The 25868-nt window shown below is 42.8% G+C and overlaps 1 protein-coding gene across 1 annotated transcript; it reads right to left on the minus strand.

Moving 5' to 3' along the window:
* Positions 1–1723: 1723 nt before the first annotated feature.
* Positions 1724–5855, minus strand: GIP (gastric inhibitory polypeptide; the record flags this gene model as incomplete). The annotated part of the gene is made up of 5 exons (XM_082679423.1): positions 1724–1733; positions 2642–2743; positions 3491–3580; positions 4139–4285; positions 5770–5855. The coding sequence occupies 5 exons, from the start codon at positions 5853–5855 to the stop codon at positions 1724–1726; spliced, it is 435 nt and encodes a 144-aa protein (XP_082535549.1).
* Positions 5856–25868: the final 20013 nt, after the last annotated feature.

Below are 25868 nucleotides of genomic sequence, written 5' to 3' on the forward strand. Positions count from 1 at the left end.
TTTTTTTAATAACACTTACAGATTCGCTGATTCCCAGAGACACCCAAGACTACAGAAATATAGATCTGAACTCCTCCCCAATACAATCAGTTCTATCATGGAGAATCACTAAAATATAACCTCTGAGCAAAGGCATGCTCTAAATTGTGTGGTACACACTCTTAGAACTCTAGGAGTTTAGAGGAGAGGAAGCCCAAAATGTTAAGAACTGGAAGAGATTGCAAACTGGCAGCCCTCAGGCAAATTCAGTTCTCCAAAGAGTTTTGTTTGGTCATCAGAATACCATTAGGGGCACATTTCTTTTCCATTTTCACAGTCCCAATCCTTCCCCTTACTTTACACACTCCCCACTTTGCTTATTTAGGTTACTGGCCCAGCCGTTCAGCCAATCCAGTTTGCCACTCCCTGATTTTAAACTAATACCCCAGTGTTTTTAAACTGAGGTTTAACTGTGTGAATAATAATAACAAAAGTTAACTTTTATTGACCACTTACTTTGTGCCAGGCATTATTTTAAAATACTTCAACCCTATGAAGTGAGTACTTTTTAATCTTTTCCAGACAGCAAACTGAGCTTCAGAGAGAGAGGAACTAACTTGCCAAGTCACAGACCTAGAGAGTGATTTGAATCTAGGTGTGTTTGGCTCTAGTATGCTAAAATATGACTAGATCAAGGGGAGAGGAGGGGACATTAGGCAAAGGTAACCTAAACTAAGCGGGAAAGAGAGACAGCCTTGTCTTCTGTGGATGCAGGGCACTGGGAGAAGGCAGCATGCCGAGGTGGATAAACATTTAAACACCGGAAGAAAGAGGTATTGACTTTTGGACAAACTGAGTTCTCCCACTTCCCTTCACCTTCACTGGCAACTCCCTAGTGTGAAATCTGGAATCCCTTAAGAGCCTCTTCCACATTCATCCCTCTTCATCTCAATATCATTCTCACCATCATCAGGGTGATTGTTCGGGGATGCAAATAGATCTTCTCTGACCTGCCCCTGCTTAAAATCCTTCAAGTACTTGTCCTTGCACTGAGGTTAAACACTCAAAGCTTTAACATGGCCTTTGAGGCCCTGCCTCTGCCCACCTGCCCCATCTCTACTTGTGCCGTTCTCACCGTTGCCCATTTTGCTGTGCAACCATAGCACTGGCTAATATTTATGAAGGCTTCCGTCACCCTTTGGCCATTTTATCCTTCAAATCTCACTCAGCTTAAACGTCATTTTCTCAGAGAGGCCCTCCTGACTGCCCACTCCATCTAGATGAGGCTTCTCTGTCCTCTCACAGCTCCCTAGTGTTTCTTCACATAACTCTGCATGTTATGTAGTTATTAATGTGTTTGTGTGTTTAAAGATTAAAGTCTGTCTCCACCACTGGACTGTAAACCCCTTGGGGACAAGGATTGTGTCTGTTTCCATGATTGCTGTATACCCAGCGTTCAGCGCAGTCTCTGCCTGTGTTAAGTTTCCAGTAACTGTTCGTGGAAACAATAGATGAATTAACAGATGGGTAAGAGCCATATCTGCTTTTCACTGGGTGGCGCACACACGAAGATAAATGAACAGTTAGTGCTCAGTAGACACGTGAATATGTTTTGACAACGGGCACAAAGATTTATTTCAGCTTGAACTTGGTTTTGTTTCTTTGGGGTATCCTGGGGTGGAGCTGAGGCAGGAGCTGAGTAAGTGAAGGACAGAGTCCAGTTCTGAGCTGGGTTTGGTCAGAGTCACTGAAACCTGTGCAGAGTGGAGAGAGGAGTGGAGCAGTGGAGAGAGGGTCAGTATCGGCTCAAAGGCAGCAAAGTAAATGTATCCTGGCACCCAGCCATAGTTCAACCGCTCCTACCTCCAAATTACCTCTCTAATTATAAGTAAGCAAAATGATTCCCAAAAGCACAGAGACTGTTACCCACTTTCCTGTGGAGATTTTCTCATACTCTCTTCTCCATTGTTCGGGTCACATGCCTCTCTTCCTTCTAACCCTCTTACAGGACGCCATCCCAGATTTGTGCCCTCAGTCCCTCAACTTCTCAACACCGAAGTCTGAATTTGTTTTGGTTTCTGTGCCTCGGTGTCTGCATCTTAAATGAGTGTCCTGTCTCACCATTCGGGTGGGTGGATCTCTCCATGGTATTGAGCCATCCCTTGTTTCTGAGACATAATAGATTGAAAGACTTCCTAGCTTAGGAGGAGGATTTGAGGACTTGAGACCAGCAGCAGCTACAGAGAAGGGCAACATGCCTCCAACTCTAGGGGTTCCATCACTGAGAAGGTGCCATGGCACAACGGTACCAAGGAAAAGCTAAGGTTAGGATGGGCTCGGGTGGGTAGGGCAGGTGAGAGCAGCATCTCACCTGGAGGAAATTGAGGAAGAAGTGCAAGTGGTACTAATAACTGTCAAGGTTACCAAACTCTTAGTACTCTGCAGATGTTGATTTCAGCCTTTTCCTCGAATTATCTTATTTAAACCCCACCAAATCCCATGAAGTGGTTTAAGTAGCCCCAATTTTCACAAAAACCCCAAGGTTCAGAGAGTCTAAGTAATTTGTCAGCATGTGTTGAGGTGAAGATGTGAACCCGTGTCTGACCCCAGAGTGCGAGCTCACAACCACTATGCAAGATGCCCAAAGCTACCAAACTCCCACCTGAGCCTGCAGAGCTCCATCTGATCCACGATCCAGGACAGCAGCTCTCGAATCAGTAAATCCTTTAGCAAACTGTCATCACTGGGGTTCTTGGGTAGGGAGCTACAAAGGAGAAAGCCTCAGGCAGGCGCCTTTAGCCTGGGCACCACCCAGAGAGAGTAAATACCGGACCTGGGACTCCAACGTGGTGGGACAAGGTGGGGTGGGGGTGGGGTGTACGAGTCAACACAGCTGCCTCTCAGTTGTCTCAGCTTTCAAAGCTCCACCCAGACCTGTCGGCCAGGGAATATAGGCTCTTCCATACAGGCAAAGACAAACAATTCTGGTGGGAGACATCCCACCCATCCACCTCTCCAAGTGTCCCAGAGTGCATTCCAAAACCCCAAGAGATTACTTTGAGAATATTCACTGTTTAGAAGGATCTGTGTCATCAATTCCTCAGCTTCCTACAGAGACAGGGTAACTGATTTCAGGGGACTGGCCTTCAGAGGGTCCCAGTTTCACAAAAGCCTTCCTGAAGTTTGGCAGGCAGAAGTGGAGAAGCCAGTTTCCGAGGTCTCTTTTGTGCCCCACTCCTGGACTTGGTGACTCTGCACACTAAGTCATCCACCTTAGAAACTCTGGCCCCAGATTCCCTCCCAGGACCCCCACCCCCATTCCTCCCAGGCTTTCCCTTAGGCTTGGGCTGTCCTCCAGGAGTTCTGTGAAGACCCTTCTTTGAACTCTGAGTAGAAGGGGATGCTTATCTGGGGCCTAGCCCTGCTCTGGAGTCTGGGAGAGCGAACAATGAGGTGGGGTCAAGAGGCACCCCCCCCGACCCCCGACCCCTTCCCCTGTGGGCTGACTCACCCCTGCTGCGCCCTTGCCTCCTCCTTCCTGTTAGATTGATGGGCCAGCTCTAGGGCCCGGGCCTCCCTCTGGGTGATGTTGTGTTTCCAGCTGGTAAAATAAAGATTAGGGAGTGGGTGGGGCCAGGCGGGACTCCAGATGTTCTCCAGCCCAAAGAAGCTCCAATCTTTTGGTACCTCAACCCAAGGAGCAGAGGGGACCTCTTTCTCTACTCAGCCTCCCCGCTGCTTGTCTTCAGCTATCAGTGACAAGCTTTTCAGGAGCTACCATGCTGGCCAAACAGTAAGGGCGGGGGAAAAGATTTTGCATAGAGAAGAACGATGAAAGCAGTTTATCCTATTTCCAAAGTCTGACGCTGCCGCCACCAAGTAGTCATTGGCAGCAATTCAGCTCCCTTGGTTCATCCCCAGCCCCCCGGGGATCCTCTGTGAGTCCCACACATCTTCCCGACCCCTCCTCTTAGAAGAAAAGGATTGGAAAATTGCCCAAATCCTGCCCCAACCCCCGACCAGACTGCTGCCTGAGCCAGGGTCCCAGGCAGGGCCGCCAAGCGGTCCAGCTCCCCAGCAGCACCTAAGCGAAAGGTGCCACCTGGCCTTGTGCATCACACGGGGGCACAGGGAGCAGGGAAGGGCACGCATGACTCACTCGCTCTTCTTCCCCTTCTGCGCCAGCAGCCAGTTCACAAAATCTTGTTGGCGGATCTTGTCCATGGCGATGCTATAGTCACTGATGAAAGTGCCTTCGGCGTACCTGGGGGCTCGTGGTTGGGAGCCGCTGGCCTTAGTGTGGAACCTGAGGGGCAGGGAGGGGAGAGAGAGGGAAACCAGGATGCCACAGAAGGAGCAGAGGGTGCGAAGATAAATGATTTTCACCAGCAGGAGGCTGCTATTTGGAAAGGAAGCAGCCCATTTCTAGGGAGTCAGTTTTTATGGACACACCCTCTTGTCCATGCATCAAGCCCCTGGGGCTTTATCCTCAGCTCAAGCATCCACTTCCAGCATCCTCAGTGTTTGAGGCTCTGCTTCTGGGCAAAGATCAGGGGTCCCCCTCTTCCCTAAGGACTGAGCCACAGTTTTCTCCTTTGCTCCTCTTGCCCTGGCCTCACCAGATTCAGTTCTTTGGTTCTCAGTTTCCTAATAGTGAGCTCTCATATAACGGCACTTACTATGAGTCAGGTCCTCTACAAGCCCTTGAATACAGAAACTTACTAAATCCTCACACCACCCCAAGGAGGTAGACACTATGTATATTTCCCTTTGGTAAGTGAGGAAACCACCGTGCAAAGAGATTAACTTAGCATACAGTGTAGGTATGATCCAGGGTTTACCCCAGGTAGTCTGGGTCCAGGTCTATGGTTTTTAACTTCTGCATGATGTTGTCTGTCCTTGTATACGTGTGACAGCTGCATCTCAAACTTAGCCAACTTGACAGGGGCATATGGCTTGTCCTTGCATATGAGAAGGCCTAACTCTACTCAGACACGTCTCTCGGCCTCCCGAACACACAAACAGAACTCCCTGCTATATTCATTCATAATCTTCCCTGCCTTTTCCTCACAGCGTTCATGACAGTTTGAAGCTTTGCTTAGATGGTTCTTCGTCTGCTTTCCCCTTGGGCCTATATGCTCCACGAGGGCAGGTGGCATTTGTGGACCACTCTTCAGATATATCCCTTGTGCCTGGCACACAGGAAGCCTGCTGTAAAATTTGATCAAATGCACACATAAGTGACTGGTTAAGGCTTTCATTAGGAAGGGAGATGCTATCATCTACTTCAGACACTTAACCACTGAGAAGTCCTTCCAGAGATCTAAGCACACTCTCTCCAGCTACAACAGTAGCTCGTAAAAAAGACTCCCTGAAAAAGAAAAAAAAAAAAAAAGACTCCCTGGGGCTTCCCTGGTGGCGCAGTGGTTGGGAGTCCGCCTGCCGATGCAGGGAACGCGGGTTCGTGCCCCGGTCCGGGAAGATCCCACGTGCCGCGGAGCGGCTGGGCCCGTGAGCCATGGCCGCTGAGCCTGCGTGTCCGGAACCTGTGCGCCGCAACGGGAGAGGCCACAACAGTGAGAGGCCCGCGTACCACAAAAAAAAAAAAAAAAAAAAGACTCCCTGGTTCTAGCCTCACTCTGCACTCAGACTGCTGAAAAGTTTTTTTCCGTCGAGCATCTTTCCTCTTGGCCTGGGATTCCTCCCTTTCTCACCTCCCCCTTGAAAATAGAGCCCAGTCACCCCCCGAGCCTCCTCCCCGGCACCTGACCCCTTCCTTCTCACCCCAACCTGGAGTGATCTTCTTCCTTCTCTCCTAGCACCAATGCCAGGAGCAGGGACACCAGCAGCAGAGAGAAGGTCTTCATGGCCAGCATCTTCCAATGGTTATTTCCTGAGCTAAGAGAGAAAAGGACCAGCATGAGGTGGAAGCCCTGTGCTGAGGAAGCAGGCAATATGGCCGCGCACTCCTGGTGCCCCAGAGCCTGTGGGGAGTCTGAAAGCTGGGGGGCCCTGTGCCCTGGGAGTTGGAGCTTTTCTAAGAGGCTAGAGCAACACCTTGGGGATGGTGGGAGGAGCTGGCGTTACAGTTAGAAGGGACATTAGAAGGGATATGGAGCCTGGATGAGAGTGGACCTGCTTCTTGTTTTTTAGGTGGAGTCTGAGTGGGGTGGGAGGAGGGCAGCAGGGGGGTGATCCTGGCAGGAGAAAGCAGTGAAGGCCTGTGTGCAGGGACAGCCCCCTTCCTGGCCCCTGTGGCTAGACATCACAGGCATGTGGACTGGCAAGATTCTCCCTTCAGAGCCTCCAAAGTTCATACCAGCCAGCCTTCCAGCTCTCAGATTGGCTGTCACCTAAATCTTCGCAGCCCTCTTGGCCTGAGTGAAAACCATAAGTAGAATCCCTACCCCCCAGCCTTCACTATCCCCACTTAGGGATGTCCGACGCTTCTGCCGAGGGCAAGCCCCGTTTCATCAGGGCATCTTCAGCAGAGACGAAGAACAGTAAGGAGCCTTCCTCCCAAGCCCTGAACACCAAAGCTAGCTCTACAGATGTGTGGATTTTCCTGCGTTGTCACCTGGGTGTTAAAGGAACCCTCAGCCCCACCTTTTCTTTCTTTCACGGAGGAAAAGAAAGTGAGGGACTAGGGTGCCAAACACCTCAGGGGTGCCAAGACCCACCTCCTCTCCAGTGTCCTGTCCACGTCCACGTCCATCCCCATCCCAGCTGCTCTCTTACCAGCCTTCCTTTCCGGCTCTCCCAGAAGAAGGATAGGGCAGGGGTCTCCTCCTCCCTTCTGGCTCTTTGGAACCTGTCTCAAGAAAGTCTGCCCCGGCTCCTTTATATCCAGATATCGCAGACCTACTGATTAGCCTAAAAGCATCTTATCTCAAGAAATTAATCCCACAGCTCCTGCCACATTAAGTCCATTTTACACGTAATAAAGTTGCCCTTTCCACCTGAACTGCGCTAATTGGTAATTAACATTTGGGTATCTCCAGAGGCTCTCTGGGCCTGGCCTGTGGGCAAGGTACCTTAAGTGCCCCTTTTCTTCTTCCCCCTCCTCCCTTCTGGGCAGGGAAGCCCAGTATTCCTCCACTTCCTTTATAGGTGCCCTCAGTTTGAAAGGATGGGTGCCCTTGGTGAGGGCAGGCTTGGGTAAGGTGACACTAACTTGGGTGGGGGGGGCACTGCCATAGACATTAGACTACTCCTGGGTCAGAGAGAGAGGGGCCACAGTGGCCCGCGGCTTTATCAATGTGGCAGTGTCTCCAGCTCGATATCTAGGGGGTGTCCAGCTGCCTGGGGAAAGGGCGGGAGAGTGATGGAGCAGAGGGTTGAGGGAACATGAAGGATGGGGGTTTCCTGGTGGTAGCTGGTGAACTGAGAACTTCTACTCAAGCTGCCTTCCTGCTGAGGGGCAGGCAGGGTGGGGAAAAGAGGCACATGTACACCGTGGGGACGCAGAGGAAGGCGGACCAGCTACAACTCTAACTGTAAAGATTTATGAGGTCCAAGCCTCTCTCCTCCAATGCTCTGCTCTCCTGTAAGAGAGAAGTGTGTGCCCCTGTGTTTTGCCATCAGAGTGGGGCCTCTGAGGCTGCGCTGTGCCTCGATCAGACCCGGGGCCCTCAGACTGGAGACTCCTTGAGGTGCACCCTTTGCCTTTCTCCAAGCACTTAGTGCATGGCTCTGTCCCCAAGCGCTCTCAGTCTGGAAGGGGCGGGGCACAGCCTGCACGTTTGGCCGACCCCCAAGGCCTCCTTCCCAGGCTCTTCCCTCTCCACTCTCTGTGGGTACTTTGAACCCTAAACAGCCCCGCTCCTGCCCTGCCTGTTAGCTGCAGGGCTGAGTAAAGGCCACTTTCCTTTCCGGGTCAACTCCCCAGCCTGGGAGCCGGTCCAGCATGAAATTAAGTGCTTGTGTGGGATGAGAGGTAGCTGACTAGGATGGTCACTCACCTCTGCTTCCTGGAAACCTCCCTGACCCACCACCCATTTTCCACCGTCTCGAAAAACTCCTCTCTGGGCAAGCTTTCCAGATTCCATCTCCTAGCTATCAATGGGCAGAGATTAGACACCAACTCAGATTTGGCCTCCAAAGAGGGTGCGGAGACTGCTTGTGGTCCTGCTTCCTGCTGAGCAGCACAGTAAATGGGCTCAAAAGGGTTGGTGCGAAACCTGAGCCCCACTGCCGGAGGCACAGCATATCCAAAACGTGTGGACATCATCCTGGGACCCGTAAGTCTCACGCCAAACCAGAGTCAAGGAAGGTTCTGGGATGGGTCCCAGCAGCCCTGAACCCCTGCCTGGTGCTCTGGGGATTCGTTTGGGGGTGAACTGCTCCGAAGGCCAGCTGCACTTTTGGTCCGTAGCCCACTTCCTCTTGGAAGCGACCTCTCTGCAGCCCCCTTCCCTGTTTCCCTTTGATTTGGGGCTCTCATGCCCAACAGTGGACAGATTAGGGAGAAATGTGGCCTGGGTCCTGGGGGAGGGACAGATGTGGGGAGGACCAGGGAAGGAGATCAGAGAAGATACCAAACTCCCAGGGGAACCTACAGCCCCGACCCCGCACGGCGTATTGGGAGGCCAGGGAATGGGAAAGATGGCCTTGGGAAGTTTCTGGAGATCAGAAGGGCCTGCTGGACTTAAAATAGTTCAATAAACCCAACTGGCAACCCAACCAGCCTGTCGATGCCACAATGGGCAGTGCCCTGGTGTGTGGAGTCCAGTGCAGTGCAGGGGTGGGGGCAGGGCAGGGAGTGAGCAGAGCCTCCGACCACAGAGGAGAATTTCTAGGATGTGAGGGATCAGATGGACACAGGGGATGGGGAAGCAGGAAATGCCCCTCACTGGTGGGAAGCCCAGATACAAAGACTGATGGCCCAGAGAGGTGGAGAAAGTCTGTGGGGTTGGGGTGTCTGTGGAGCCAGGGAAGTCAGGGAATCAGCGCAGGAGGGGGTGATGGCAGTCCTGTTGCAGGAGAACCCAGGGTGCTGCTTCCCAGACCCTCGTGGCATCTGGACTGAGGCGCCCCGGGAGCTGGAGTAGCAGAAGAGCTTTGGAGGCTTGCTGGCTCTTCCAGCTCACAGAGGTGACCCACCATCTCCCCAAGGCCCGCAGGGCCACCACAGACATTCCAGGCCAGTCTCCGAAGCCAAGACAAGGTGATCCAGAGGGCTGGCTGCAGCCTCCCTGCCGTGGACTCTGCTTTAGAAGTTCACTTGCTCTTCGAGCTCACCGGCTGACTCAGAAAGCAGACATCCCTCTCAGAGCTCACTTACACCAGGTGGCAGATTTTATTCTTCTCCTGAAGAGGAGACAAGAGGTGACTGGAACCCCGACAAACTCTGCTGAGTCATCTGGTCTCTCCTGATTCCTAGAAGGACCACCTCCATCTTTCCTCCCCAGTCACATCGCAAACACAGGGGTAGTCCCAGACATTATTACCCACTCAGCCTCCAGTACCACTGGAGTCAAGAGAGATACCTTCCAGAAGGATCTTAAAGAAAGTATGTATTGGGTGGGCCAAAAGTTTCATTCAGTTTTTTCTATAAGATGGCTCTAGTAGTGCTTAATTGTCTTTAACTTCATTCAAAACAATTTCGTTAGATTTTATGTGACAGCTGTCATATCAGCGTGCTTTTAAAAAAAGACATCAAAATTAGTGAATTTTTGTGTGAAGAAAAAAGCAACATTTTTGGCATATCGTGCTTTATTATTTCAAGAAAGGTAAAAATGCAACTGAAATGCAAAAAAAGATTTGTGCAGTGTATGGAGAAGGTGCTGTGAGTGATCGAAAGTGTCACAAGTGGTTTGTGAAGTTTCATGCTGGAGATTTTCCGTTGGATGAGGCTCCACGGTCAGGTAGACCAGTTGAAGTTGACAGCAATCAAATCGAGACATTAATTGAGAACAATCAACGCTATACCACGCGGCAGACAGCCAACATACTCAAAATATCGAAATCAAGTGTTGAAAATCATTTGCACCGCCTTGGTTAGGTTAATCACTTTGATGTTTGGGTTCCACATAAGTTAAGTGAAAAAAACCTTCTTGACCCTATTTCCACATGCAATTCTTTACTTAAACGTAAGGAAAACGTTCCATTTTTAAAACAAATTGTGACGAGTGATGAAAAGTGGATACTGTACAACAATGTGGAATGGAAGAAATGGTGGGGCAAGCGAAATGAACCACCACCAACCACACCAAAGGCCGGTCTTCATCCAAAGGAGGTGATGTTGTGTATATGGTGGGATTGAAAGGGATTCCTCTATTATGAGCTCTTTCTGGAAAACCAAGCAATTAATTCCAACAAATACTGCTCCCAATTAGACCAACTGAAAGCAGCACTCGACGAAAAGCATCCGGAATTAGTCAACAGAAAACGCATAATCTTCCATCAGGATAACGCAAACTGCATGTTTCTTTGATGATCAGGCAAAAACTGTTACAGCTTGGCTGGGAAGTTCTGATTCATCCGCCACATACACCAGACTTTGCGCCTTCAGATTTCCATTTATTTAGGTCTTTACAAATTTCTCTTAATGAAAAAAAAATTCAGTTCCCTGGAAGACTGTAAAAAGCACCTGGAAAAGTTCTTTGCTCAAAAGATAAAAAGTTTTGGGACGATGGAATTATGAAGTTGCCTGAAAAATGGCAGAAGGTAGTGGAACAAAAGGGTGAATACGTTGCTCAATAAAGTTCTTGGTGAAAATGAAAAATGTGTCTTTTATTTTTACTTAAAAAACCAAAGGCACTTTTTGGCCAACCTAATACTACCTACGGCCTCTCTTGACCATCTGCTACAGGGGATCGGTTTGGAAGTCCCCTCTTAGCTTTAACCCCAGTCCCTCTTGCTGTTTTCAAAGGGTTGCTTTTTGTATGTTTGTTTTGTCTTTTGTTTTGTTTTGTTTTTGGTCTGCTTTTGTTTGTCAAGAAAAGAGCTCAGTCCTTAGTAATTGCAGCCTAATCCATGGGAGAACAGCAGTGAAGAGTTAGAATTGGGAGGGGGTGGCCACAGGTTCTCAGTTCCAGGGAGGGAAAGGATTGGCATTTAGGTAAAAGGCCAAAGGACTGGCCCTCCCAGAGAGAGCAGCATTCCCTCTCTCTCCCAGGTGGGAGCACACCCCAGGGAAAGGAAGAGAGGGGTGAAGAGTGAAGAGAGGGGTGAAAAGTGAGAGCTTTCCCTTCCTTTTCCTTGAACGAGGACATGAAGGATGAAGTAGTTTCCAGGGTCCCCAGTGAGCCCCCCCACCCTCCCATCAACACAACACACACACATTCCTGCAGTGTGTATGGGGAGGGCCTTCTGCAACTTCAGAAAACATGCCCCTCATTAGTTAGATTAGGGAGTAGCCTGGTAGGATGGAGAGAGGAGTAGAAGTATTCAAGCCCAGCTCTACCTGCTCACCACTCCCGGGGCTGTTTGGCTTTGTCTGGGCGAAGGCCTTACCCACTCAGAGTCTTAGCTTACTTGTCTCTAAACTGGGGTTAAGAAAACAAAATCTGCTCTGCCTAGCTTATAGGTAAGTGTAAAGTGTGTGTCCTGTTAACTTGAGGGCTTCCTGCCAGTGTTGGCTGGTGGTTTTCTCTGGAATTACCTCCCCTATCTCACTCTATGGTGAGAATTAAATAAGATGAAATAATAAGGTCAGCCTGATTCAGCCCAGCATCGGAATCGTGGAAGGCTCTGAAATTCCTGAGTAGGGGTGAGGGAGGGCTTTGGAGACAGATCCATCTATACTTCCTGGTAGGGTGATTTGGAGCAACGTGCGTGCCCTTTCTGTGCTTTAGTTTACCTTCCTGCAAAATGGGGAATGTAATAGTTCCTGCTTCAAAGAATTATTTGGGGAAGCATGTATACTTAGATGATACATTATGTTACATTATATCTTGATACCTTAGTTATCTTTTGCTGTGTAACAAATTACTCCAAATTTTAGCAGTTTAAAACAAAGAACATTTATTTCTCACATTTCTGGGGATCAGGAATCTGGGAGCGGCTTAGCTGGGTGGTTCTAGCTCAGGGTCTCTCATGTCAGCTGAGCTGCAGTCTCAAGGGAAGACTCATCTGGGGCTGTAGATCACCTTCCAAGCTCACTCCCATGACTGTAGGCTGAAGGCTTCAGTTCCTCACCATGTGGACTTCTTCATAAGGCTGCTCACCACAGGGCTTCTTTCCCCCAGAGGCAGGGCATGCACCTACGATGAAAGCCTAAATGTCTTTTAAAACCTAAATCCAGAAGCAACATACCATCGCTTCATCTGTATGCTATTGGTCACACAGACCAACCCTGGCACAATGTGGGAGGGATTACACAAGGCTGTGACTACCAGGAGGCGGGGTCATTGGGGGCCACCTTAGAGGTTGGCTACCATGTGCATAATCAACGTTAAAAAATGTTGACCATCATTATCATTAGTATAGAAGATGCTAGATTCATTAAGTGTTTCTTTTCATCATCATAAACTCTGGCCATTTAATATCTATTTATATTTATCTCAGTCCCTATCTCACTGCAAGAGTAGAAACGGAGATGATGTTAGATATTGAAGGAGGATAATGCAAGTTAATGTCTCTGATATGCTACAAGACTAGCAGAGGACAGGTATCAGAATGAATTTCAGGGACTTCCCTGGGGGCCCAGCGGTTAAGACTCCGTGCTCCCAATGCAGGGGGCCTGGGTTCGATCCCTGGTCAGGGAACTAGATCCTGCATGCCTCGACTAAGAGCCCGCATACCACAACTAAAAAAGATCCCGCATGCCAGCAACGAAGATCCTACTTGCCACAACTAAGACCTGGCGCAGCCAAATAAAAAAAATAAAATGAAATAAAAGAAGAATTGCATTCCAAGAGGGTACTTCTTTGGGTAGGCAGCAATACTGCATGGGAGGTATTTATACTAAAAAATGTTAAGATTGTTGTTTATCTGAAATTCGGATTTCAGTGAGCATCCTGTACTGTTATTTGCCAAATTTGGCAACCCTACCTGGAAAGATTTTTAAAATCCTAGTGCCTCAGTGTCGTTCCCAGAGACTCTGTTGTGTCATCTGTCTGGAGATTTTTAAAACCTTCTATTGTGAAATAAGTTAAAACTTACAGGGAAGTTGCAAAAATAATATGGAGAACTCCAATATACCCACAGATTCACCAACTTTCAATATGTTGCCACTTTTCTTCTATCATTCTATTATGTATCTTTTAAACATTTGAGAGTAGGTTATGTCCATCATGCTCCTTTACCAGTTAATATTTTCACCCACATTTCCTACAAACAACGATATTCACTTATCTAACCACAATAAGTACAGTTATGAAATTCGAGACATTTAACATTGATATAAATCATATAGTCCATATTACAATGTTTTCAGTTATCCCAATAACATCCTTTCAGGTATTTCTCCTCCATTCTTAGATCAGGTCCAGGCTCATGTATTGCATTTAATTATGTCTCTTTATTCTCCTTTAATCAGTTTCTCAGCCTTTCTTTCTTTCATGATACTGACATTTTTAAGAGTATAAACCAGTTACGTTATAGCATGTTTCTCCATTTGGTTTTGTCTGAGATTCAGGTTATGCATCCTGACCAGAACACTAGAAAATGAAAGTGTGTCCTTTTCGAGGCATTGCACCTGGAGGAACAATGTTTCCGCCTTCCGCCTTCCCATAACTGACGATAATTTTGATCACCCAAAGTTTTGTTGGATTTTCCCACTGTACAGTTACTATTTTTCTCCTTATAACTAATAAGCAGTGTACACGGAGATATGTTAGGACAATGCACATACCCTCTTCTCATCAGGCTTCCCCCACCCTCAGACTTATTTAACACCTTTGATGATTCTTGTGTGAACTTATCTTTACTATGATGATGGAAAATGGTCATTTTTCCAAGTTACCACTCCCTCCACGGTACTGGGATTTTTTTAATGGCATTGTTGAGGTAAAACTGACACATAATTAACTCACATATTTAATTTAAAGTGTACAAATGATTGTTTTGACATGTGTCTTCTCCCATGAAACCATCAGTCCAGCTAAGGTAAGGAACATATCTGCTGTCTTCAGAAGTTTCTTTGAGCCTCTCGCTCTTACTATTTACTCTGTCCAGTCGCTGAACTGCTTTCTGTCACTGTAGATCTGTCTGTATTTTCTTGAATTTTATATAAATGGAATCATACAGTATGTACTCTTCTTGTCTGGCTTCTTTCATTTAGCATACTTATTTTGAGATTCAATTACATTGTGGCAGGATGTTCATTCTTTTTTATTGCTGAGTAATATTCTTCGATCGTATGGCTATATTAGTTTGTTTATCCATTTACCTGTTGTTAGACATTTAGGTTATTTCCAGCTTTTGGCTATTACAAATAAAACTGCTATGAAAGGGGCTTCCCAGGTGGCACAGTGGTTGGGAGTCCGCCTGCCGATGCAGGGGACACGGGTTCGTGCCCCGGTCCGGGAGGATCCCGCATGCCGCAGAGCAGCTGGGCCCCGTGAGCCATGGCCGCTGAGCCTGCGCGTCCGGAGCCTGTGCTCCGCGGCGGGAGAGGCCACAGCAGTGAGAGGCCCGCGTATTGCAAAAAAAAAAAAAAGCTGCTCTGAACACTTGTGGACAAGTCTTTGTATGGACATAATGCTTTTATTTTTCTTGGGTAAATACCTAGGATTAGGATATATTTAACTTGTTAAGACACTGCCAGACTGTTTTTGAAGTGGTTGTAACGTTTTATATTCCCAACAGCTGCATGAAGTTTCCAGTTCTTCCACCATCTTGCCAAAACCGGATATGGTCAGTCTTTTAAATTTTAGCCATTCTAATAAGTATGTAGTGGTACCTCACTGTGATTTTAATTTGCATTTCTCTGATGGCTAATGATGTTGAGTATCTTTTCATGGGTTTATTAGCCATCTGTATATCTTCTTTGGTGAAATGTCTGCTCAAATCTTTTGCCAATTTTTGCGGGGAGGGGTGTTTGTTTTCTTGTTATTGAGTTTTGAGAGTTCCTTTGACAGTTCTTTGGATACAAGTCCTTTGACAGATATATGATTTACAAAAATTTTCTCCCAGTCTGTGGTGTGTCTTTTTTTTTTTTTTTTTTTTTTTTGCATTTTTATTTTTCTCTTCCAGTTTTAGAGGTATAGTGACATACAGCACTGGATAAATTCAAGGTGTCCAGCATAATGATTTGACTTACATACATCATGAAATGATTACCACAGTAAGTTCAGTGAATGTCCATCATCTCATAAAGATAGAAAATTTTAAAAAAAGGAAAAAATTTTTTTCATTATGTTGAGACTTTTAGGGTTTACTCTCTTAACCACTTTCATCTATAACCCACAGCAGTGTTCATTATGTTCATCATGCTGTACATGACATCCCTAGCACTTCTTTCTCTTATAACTGGGAGTTTGTAACTTTTGACCACCTTCCTCCAATTCACCCTCCTCTCACCCCCCATCTCTAGTAACCACAAATCTGATCTTTTTCTGTGAATTTGTTTGTTTGTTGGAAGTATAATTGACCTACAACACTATATTAGCTCCTGGTACACAACATAGTGTTTCAACATTTCTGTACATTGCAAGATGATCACGACTGTGGCTTGTGTTTTCATTCTCTTAACAGTATCTTTTGAGAAGCAGTTTTTAAAAATTTTGATAAAGTCCACTTTATCAATTTGGTTTTTTGTGAATTTTGCTTTTGGTGTCGTACCAAAGCTTTGCCTCACCCAAAGTCACAAGGATTTTCTCTTAGAATTCTTATAGTTTTGGGTTTTACAGTTAATTACATGACCTAAGCGGTTTCATTTAGGTATATGATTGAGTTAACTTTTGTATATAGGTTGGGGTATGGAAGGATATTTATTTTTTTGCATATGGATATTCAATTGTTCCAGCACCATTTGTTGAAAATATTATCATTTCCCCACTGAGTTGTCTTGTTTTTAAAATTAATTAATTAATTTTTGGCTACGTTGGGTCTTCGTTGCTGTGTGCGGACTTTCTCTGGTTCCCGTGAGTGGAGGCTACTCTTTGTTGCGGTGCGCGGGCTTCTCATTGTCGTGGCTTCTCCTGTTGTGGAGTACAGGCTCTAGGGGCGCAGGCTTCAGTAGTTGTGGCACGTGGGCTCAGTAGTTGTGGCTTGTGGGCTCTAGAGTTCACGCTCAGTAGTTGTGGCTACAGCCTTAGCTGCTCCACGGCCTATGGGATCTTCCCAGGCCAGGGCTCGAACCCATGTCCCTTGCATTGGCAGGCAGATTCTTAACCACTCCACCACCTGGGAAGCCCTGCATTGAGATTTTTAAATGCTCCACTGGTATAATGGCAAGTGCAAGGACTTGGGTCCAGGCATATTTGGGTTAGACTCCTGGTCTTGCTACCTATCTGTGGCCTAGCTAAGCTATAGAATAGAAACAACGATCCTACCACCTCAGGGTATTTACCACATTTTACAATGTTCTCTCTGCATTTCTTCTTTCCTCTTCTGCTCTCCTCCCAGGCAAAGTGCTGGAATTAGGAAAGCTCGTTCTGACTAATGTTTCTCAAACCCTAGGGTCCTCAGATCCAGGGCTCTAAGACAGAAGGAAGGAAGGTATAATGGGTACAGTATACCCATGAACTATTTTCAGCCAGTTAGGACATCAAACCAATCAGACATTATTCCAGGCAAGGCTCTATGGGTAAATTCCAATGCCAAGTCCCTTTGCTTTTGGTGGAAATAGTATAACCTCTTGCCACTTGTGTGGAAGCTCTGCTTAGCCACTCAATATTTGATATTACTTGATCGATGGAATTTTTTGATAGGCAACGTTTTTCAAAATATTGGGCTCATGAGGGAATAATAAAGGAGATCTTAGGTGGTAAAAATAATGAAGCCACTCACTTAGAGACAGGAAGCAACATGGATCCTGCCATGTGTATTGAAGGGCATGAGATCCCTCAGCAAGAAACTCCGAGACTAATGAGGAAGAAATAAGCTTCAGTCTTACAGGTTTCCAGTGAATGCAAATGAGAACGAAAATGACTCAAGCCTGGGAGTTGAAAGGAGCAATGTGTCTGCAAGATCCAGGACAGACTGGGCAGGTGTGAATCTGGGTGCTTGCTTCCTGTTGTTCACCAGCTGGTCCTAAGTTTTAGCACATACCACCTCAGTTTATTATGAATACATGTATAATTAATCAGACCTTTAGCTAAAGTCAAGCCACATCCATGATGGGTCAGGGTGAGTTGCAGTTAACCCTCAACCCTGACTGCTAGCGGAAAAAGAACTTCTGGTTGCATCAAATCTTGGAAGAGCGGATGAGCCAAAGCTATTCCCTAGCTTTTAAAGGTATTTGGGGATGATTAACTTGAATATCCCTTTTACCTTTTTTAAAAGTTTGTTGTAAAAATGTAATAGTCTAGAAATCTTGAAAATATAGCAGAGTCAAGAGACAGCAAAACAGACAGGGGGGAGAGAAAGGGAGAGAGTGGGAGGAAACAGAAAGAAATCCACTCATATTCTCAAAACCGAAGAGTTATTGTTAGTGGTGATAATTTTGAAATGTATAGAAATATTGAATCACTATGTTCTGCACCAGGAACTAACATACTGTTGCATGTCGTTACTTCAAACAAACAAGCAAACTCATAGAAAAAGAGATCAGATTTGTGGTTACTAGAAATGGGGGGGTGAGAGGAGGGTGAATTGGAAGAAGGTGGTCAAAAGTCACAAACTTCAAGTTATAAGAGAAAGAAGTGCTAGGGATGTAATGTACAATGTGATTAATATAACTAACACTTCTGTGTGTTATATACGAAAGTGGTTAAGAGAATAAATCCTAAGAGTTCTCATCACTAGGAAAACCAATTTTTTTCTATTTCTTTAATTTTGTATCATATGAGATGATGAATGTTCACTGAACTTGTAATCATTTCATGATGTACATTAAGTCATTACGCTGTACACAAACTTATACAGTGCTGTATACCAACTATATCTTAATAAAACTGGAAGAAAAAAGTATTGTTAACAATTTTTCCAAACTTTATTATTTCCATTAATTTTTATTATGAAATATTTATACTTAACGAAAATAATGCAAACTATATACGTACGGTTTCGAGAATAAAACAAACACTTGCATAGCCATGACTCAGATTAAGAAGTAGGACATCCATTCCCAATATCTTTGAAGTGCCCTATGAGCCTCGCTACAATCATCCCTGTGCTACTTCCCAAAATTCACCACATTCTGGAAGTTTGCTTATCATTCTCTTTCTTTTCTTTAAAGTTTAACCTCTTTTGGATGCATCTCTGAACAATATAGTTTAGTTTTGCATATTTTTTTGAACTTATATAAATGGAACCATAACGTGTATATTACTCAGTCTCTGTTTTTTTTCTTTTTTCAATCGACATTACGAAATTCACCCATGCCGATACACATTGCTAAAATTCATTCACTGTTACTGCACCTAGTATTCCATTGCATAACTATACCTGGCTTTACTTACCCACTCTCCTGTTGATGAATATTTGTAGCGTTTCTAGGTTTTGTTATTATAAACGACGCTGATGTAAAATATTCTTGCACATGTCTCTGGGTACCCACATGGAAGAGTTGCTGTAAGGTAATTTCTAGTCTTTATGCACATGTAGTTTTTTTTTCAATCACACAGACTATATGAGCACAAATACTCAATTTTGTGACATGCATTTTTTGTAAGCTTCCCCCAAGTTTTTCTAAATTCTGTTTGAACATAATTTTTTTTGATGTTTTAACACAAATGTAGTTTTATTTTATTAAAGATTTATGCTAGTAACTGAGTTAAGAATTTGCATACTCAGGTAAAATAAGATAAAGGAGAAAATTCAAAATAATAAGACATGTATTCAAGGAATTTTATACAAAATACTGAGTCCAAACAATATCCCCAAATTTAACTCTATAACAAGTGCTAAATTATCTATTTTGGGGACTTCCCTGGTGGTCCACTGGATAAGACTCCACACTTCCAAGGCAAGGGGCACGGGTTAGATCCCTGGTCGGGGAACTAGGACCCCACATGCTGTGTGGTGCAGCCAAAAAAATAAAATGAAATAAATAATCTATTTTGTCAGTAAAACTAATATTACTGAGGTTACACTTTGAAATGATATTACCTCTGTTGTATTTAATGAAGGAAACAACATACAGACATACATCCATTACTGTATTCACGTGGCCAGTTTGTAAACTAAACAGAGTGTAACGTGAGATAGTTTTATGCCTCTCTAATCACAGTCATCAGTGATGATCTATGGAATCTCATCTTCACACCACTTAATGAAAAACTGATCAAATGTAATAATTTAAAAATTTTTTATTTTAAAATTTAGTCTAGTTTAAAACTTGAATTTTAAACTCAATGTAAATCACGTTTCTTCCTCTGCATTATATATGTTCAGGCTTGATCTGGAACTCTTGACAGTTTATTGTGAAAGATGGTAGGAAATATAAAATATAGGTCAAGTGTACAATTTGATAAGTTTTGACACATGTATACACCCAGGAAATCACAACCCCGTTCAAGAATGTGACTCAGAGAGTGTGGAATTTTGTGCATGTCCTTCAGGAGCAGAGTTTCTGTTTCTAACAACCCCCCAGCTCTCCCGAACACAAGCTCCACTGGCCTTGTTTGAACATAGTTTTTAACGGCTACATAATATTTTACTAAGTAGCTATGTTAAAGTTACTTGAAGATTCCACTACTTTTAAGCATTTATATCGCCAACTTTTTTTTCTTGACATGCACATAACACATCCATGTTCATTTTTTTTTAGTTTTGAAAAAGATATTTTTTGTCTTCTTTAATCATGGTAAAATATATATAACATAAAATTTATAACTGTAACCATTTTAAGTGTAAGGTTCAGTGGCATTAAGTACATTTACATTGTTGTGCAACCATCACACTATCTCAAGAACTTTCTTATCCTCTTAAGTTGAAACTCTGTACCCACAAACATTAACTATCCACCCCACCTGCTCCTCCCAAATCCTGGTACTTTCTGTCTCTGTGAATTATTTAACTATTCTAGGTATCTCATGTAAGTGGAATCATATATTTGTCCTTTTGTATCTGGCTTATTTAATTTAGTGTAATGTTTTTAAGGTTCATCTATATTGTAGCAGGTATCAGAATTTCATTTCATTTCTTTTTAAGGCTGAAAAAAAAGTTTTATATACTGGACTTTTGGTAGAAGTGTTACTCAAAAGTGCAATTTCTTAGTCAAATGGTATGAATTTTGAAAGTCTTTTGTTGCTTTAAACTTGTTTTCCTCCACAGTTATATGGAATGTTTTATTTCACTATATTCTTGCTAGTAATGAGTATTATAAATTAAAAACAAAACAAAGCACTTTGCTATTTTCATGACCGGCTTAATTTTTTCTTTAATTTAACCTGCTATAAAAATTGGTTTGCCTTCTCCTTGAGGGTTCATAGCTGTATTGATAGCTAGGATATTCAATAAACATCTACTATGGGTGGGTGACTCTACCAGACATTCTGGGAGATAGTCATCAAGATGGAAGGCTGTCCTGGAGTGACATTTTTGCTTTGGATGACATACAAAATAACAAATCATTACATGGTTAATGGGGTGCTAGCTGCATTCCCAGAGGAAGACCCTAAGAGGGCTCTTGGCAGGAGGTGCACGTAGACTGTCCCTTGAGATTGTCATGCTGGCTGTGTGGCATCAAGGGAGATCAGGATGACAAAGAGGTGTACCAACTAACTCTGATGGTTGCCAATGAGTGCCTGAAACCCCGAGTTGAGAATAATTCCGAGGCTATTCCTTTGACCAGACATGGAGAGAGGATGTTCCTCAGTGGGCAATGGGTACTGTCATGGGCACAAGACTAGGGAGCGACAAGCCCAGAGATACCCCTTGGTTGCTATTTTTGATGTAGACCAATCAGTTTTTTGGAGGGCTGCATTTACTTGTAGTTCATCTGATGATTGTTGAGTATTGTATTTAAAAAAGAAAAGAAGAGGAGGGGAGGGGAGGGGAAATGAAAGGAAAGAAAAGAAGGAAGGAAGGAAGGAGTGGGGGGAGGGAAGGAAGGAAGGAAGGAAAGAAGGAAGGAAAGAAAAAGCACTTACAGGCTGAGCACAGCATTTTATCTAATCACACTGACCTCATCTTCTCGGGTAGTATCAAAAGATACTTATTTTATATATATACACACACATACATATATATACATATATATATATATACACACATATACATATATATACACATACACATATATATACATATACATATATATATCAGTCACCTGTGTCTGACTCCCTGGGTGATAGTCTTTACCCCCAAGGATTTGAAACATAAAATGCTAATAACCAAATTAGTTATAAGCAACACAAGACACAGGAAAATGATGCAAAGAAGTACAAGTGTCTAGTGAATGTTCAGACAACACATGCTGGGAGTACAGGATGGAGGAGCTCTGGGGTCTGAATTACCCTGGAGTTCTCCTCAAAGATGTAACAAGTTTCCCGTTTTGGTGTATAAAATAATTCAAGCATCTCTGTATCCTTCCACTTCACCGGAAATAACAGTTTGAATGACAACAAGTCAGTGATAGTGGGAGAAGAAGGAAGAGGGAAGGAGTGAAGAAAAGCATAGAAAGTTTGAATAGGTACACCGATTAAAAAGAGGGAAGAAATGGGTTGAGGGGCAGAAGAGTCAGAGAATAATAAAAGGGGGAAGAGAAGTAACAAAGAAAAAAGAAAAATTGAAAAGAGGGTAAAGGTAAAGGGGGAGGAGGAAAGGAATTGACAGTGTCGGGAGTAGGAAGAAAAATGGAGGAACAAAAGGAGAGGAGGGGGGAAGAAAAAGGGGAGGGGCGGGGGGAGGGGCGGGGAGGAAGAGGAAGATAGGGAAAGAGATCCTGAACCTCATTTCAAAGCAATTTAGAAATAACTCTAATATTGCTTCCTACACACTTTGTAAGCAGATTCTAGAAATGAAAAGAAATTCATAAAAATTATTCAATCATTTATCATACACATGCTAATCAAATACTTTCCAGTTATGTTTAAGAATGGAAGTTGTGTTAATAATAATTCTAAAAAATTTTTCAGCATTTATGGGAGAAGTGTGTGGACCAAAACTCTTTCTAGATTGTTAACCCATGAAAATTGAAATCACTTTTAGAATTGTATCTCAATTTAGTTAAACAAACAGTTTTTAAAAAATAATATACTGTTAGGCTGGGTCCCTTTCCTTTTACAAAGGAAAGGTTTGTTTTACAAAGACAGATTGAAGTGTTTTTAATGAGTATTTTGCTGATGAAATATTAGTGAAATAGTATATGTATTACTTTTTTCAACTTAATAAAAAATAGTAGCATCCCCTTTTAAGCACTCAGAAACATTTAAGACACCTCGTGAAAAAAAAAGTCCTAACTAGAAACAGGAGTAAAATCAATTAATTTCATCATCAGAAGTAAATTTTTAATGAAGCAAACAAAAATATTTTGCTTTCCAGATAGAAAAATTCTTTCAGTCCTAAAAAACATAGAAGTTATGCAGCTAAAGTCAAATTAACTCCATGCAGTTTGATGTTGTAACTGATTCATTTTGAATTAAAATCATTTAAATACCTAGAAGATATGTAGCTTTCAAGTACAAAATTGTCTTCCTACTATTCCCAAATAATATTGAGGTATGTATTCCCTCACTTTTGTTGCTTTTTACAATTTGTTTTATTTTGAAAAGTAACATTTATTTCCTTGTCTTTTCTTCAATTGTACAATTTCCCCCCAAACAAACCAATAATCTATTTTACATTTTGTGCAAAATAGGGACTAAACAAAGTTGTTCATTATCTTTTAACCAAATGATTTTGGAGTGAAATGCAGTATTTGTAATCTGAGGAATGTTATCGACCATCTCTTTTACATGTGTCAATAGGGGCTAGTGTGGTGCAGTTTAATTGACTAACAAATTGAATTTGGAAATATCCATTTTTTTTTAAGTTAATAAAATAAATGATTCCCTGCCTGATCCAAGTTTCTACATTGTAAACCTGGGCCAAAACCAAAAATTGAGCAGCTTTGTCACACACATTGTGTGACCCATACAAAAACAAATGATTGTTCTTCAAGTTCTTTTTCCTCCTTGAATCTCTTCTATCTCTGGAATAAATACATTTCTATTTAAGGCATTGAACACTTTTACATAATAATTTGAAGAAGTAAATTTCCTTTTCTGCTTATAATTCTCTTACCTTTTATGAGTTATCTTAAACACAGAGTTATCTTTATTTATTTGACAGGAGGAAATGCTGAATGTGCTTTAAAATTGGGACAAATTTACACTTTTTCAAAGTGTATAGGCATTTAAAGAACCACACTAAGACTTCAAGTTGCAGGAAGAAATAAAATATCTGAAGACAGTAACAATGAAAAACAAGCAAACAACAAAGGAATAAACAAAAACCAAGCAAACAAAAGACAAATTCTTTCAAACACTTTGAAGTCAAAGTGGCCATATATCAGTAAATGTGAAATTTTCTTTTTCTCTATTTCATAGAAACCATAAGTTTATTTCAATATTGATTATGATTCATTAGAAAACAAAAAATGGAAAAATTATATTTTAATGTATTTTCCTCCTAACTGCTTTCCAGTTTGTGTGTGTCTTTTTTGTAAAACATGTGAACCTTTTAAAATAGAAAGTCATTGATAACTGTTAGATTTAAAATGCAATATATATTTTGGGGATTTATCCAAAGGAGCTAATCTAAAAGAGGAAAAAGTTATATGCCCTCAAATACCTATTCAGCACTAACAAAAGTAAAAAAAATTTGATGTAACATATATCTAAGAATAATGATTAACTTACATCTATTGGACTGATGAGAACATGCTGGCTAAAAATGATCATTATCAAAACTTGGAGGCAGCATGGGAAAATACTTACGGCACAACAGCAAGTAAAAAATCAAGATATACAAATAAGATGACAAAATATAAATCTATTACAAATGGAAAACAACTGAAAAGAAATACTAAAATTAATTTTGTATGACAATGGTAGACATTGATTTTTTTTTACTTTATATTTAAATTTTTTAAGTTGTTTTATTCTCTTTTTTTTCTCTCTGCATGTATTTGTATGTTCACACTGAAGGAAAATGGATCAGAATCCCATCTTTAAAATGGAGTCAAGTTTCAGTGTTTCTGAATTCAGAGAATTGAATTATGTAACTAGACCAAACAGTTCTCCAGGAAAAAATAGAGAAGGAGGAAGGGGGGAGGAGAACAACAAGAAGTATAATGATAATACTTTTAAAAATCATTATTCTTAAAGAAAACAATTTATCCTGCAGCTATATTTTTAACTCTCACAAACTAAGTTGAACTCTGCACTGAAGATTAAATTTTCCCAAAGAAGTTGTGTAGAAAAAAAAATATTAACAAATAAGTGTTGAGTAGTTGTCTTTAATTTTTAAAAAGCCAAAGAAAAGAATGATGATAAATTATGGAATCCCAAGTCATCCCATTCCTATCCCTAACCTGGGAATGTGAGTCTTGACAAGAAATAGCCCTTCTCTCAGGTTAATTTTAGAGCTGGACTCACTCAGAGGGGAGAGATGAAGCACCAATCAACATCATTCAGTCTCCCCAACCTCAGCCTAAAATAGCCAGGTCACTGAGGCAAAACTGATTTGGGGGCTAAAAGGGTCTGCATCTCAGTCCCAGCTGCCTCCTCTCTCTTGTGTTCTTGCAGCCTCTGACTATACACAGAAGCTCTTGGTGGGGGTGGGGGGAGGATTAGAATTCAGTGAACAGCTGATTTTTAAAAAGAACTAATCAGTTTCAATTTATCAGTAGTTGGTAAATTTTTAATTTAATACATTTATATTTTTTCCTCTGTCATTTTAAAACATTAAAGAAACAGTAATTTCAGCTAACATTTAGACTTCTATTTTTAAATGGAAAAAATCAACATAAAAGTGAACCGATTTCAATTATTAACTTAAATTTGTTTCCCTTTGAATTTAGGATAAGAAAAGGTGGCCTGCATTTTACAGGCGTCTAGAGATCTGAATGAAGATTTTTGTGGGGTGTAACTTGCTTTTGTTTTAGGAATAAAGAGTAGTGGACATGCTCCCCAGGGAGAAAACCTGAGAGGTGCTTCTATTAATTCCTAAAGATTTAAATTAAATGAAGCAAACAGCACTTAAAGTTTCTGGGAACTGGAATGCCCTCCCAAGTACCCTCTTCCTTGTTCCCAGATATAACAGAAAAGGTTTCAGGAGATCGGGGTTCCTATATAGGGAAAGGCCAAGGAACACAACAGCCTTTCTGAGACCATCTTTTAGCCCTTTCAAAAGTACACACACAGCACCAAGAAGAGTCCCCGGGCAACAGACCCACACATTCTCGCCAAGATAATTTTTTTTTTTCCCCTGGCCTCTTAATTTTCCTCCGAATGTTCTTTGCTCTAGTACAAAGAACATTTGTATTAGCTTGCTTTTCACTTAAGAAATTACTTCTTGAATACCTACTATGTGGTAGGCAGTTTCCAGTTCGTTGGTTTGTTTAAAATTGTTTATGGTCAAGAGCTGACTGAATATTAACAGTTCGAAACAGGGGGTAGAGTCGGAGGAGGTGTCGGGGGTGGAAGAGAGATATCGCCCACCTTCTTGGAGAGAAAACATTTTTTGTCTGCTCAGCAACTGATGGCTTATGGTATTTTAATTTCTGCAGACCCATGGAAAGAAAAAATATCACAAAAGTAAAAATCCGACAAACACGTGGCTGGCAAGAACAAAACGCGGATTTGGAGGGTGGGTTTTTAAGGTGGTGGAGATGGAGAAACCGAGTTGGA

Source organism: Grampus griseus (assembly GCF_964374135.1).
Source record: "Grampus griseus genome assembly, chromosome: 20".
In the NCBI taxonomy this organism is placed as follows: Eukaryota; Metazoa; Chordata; class Mammalia; order Artiodactyla; family Delphinidae; genus Grampus; species Grampus griseus.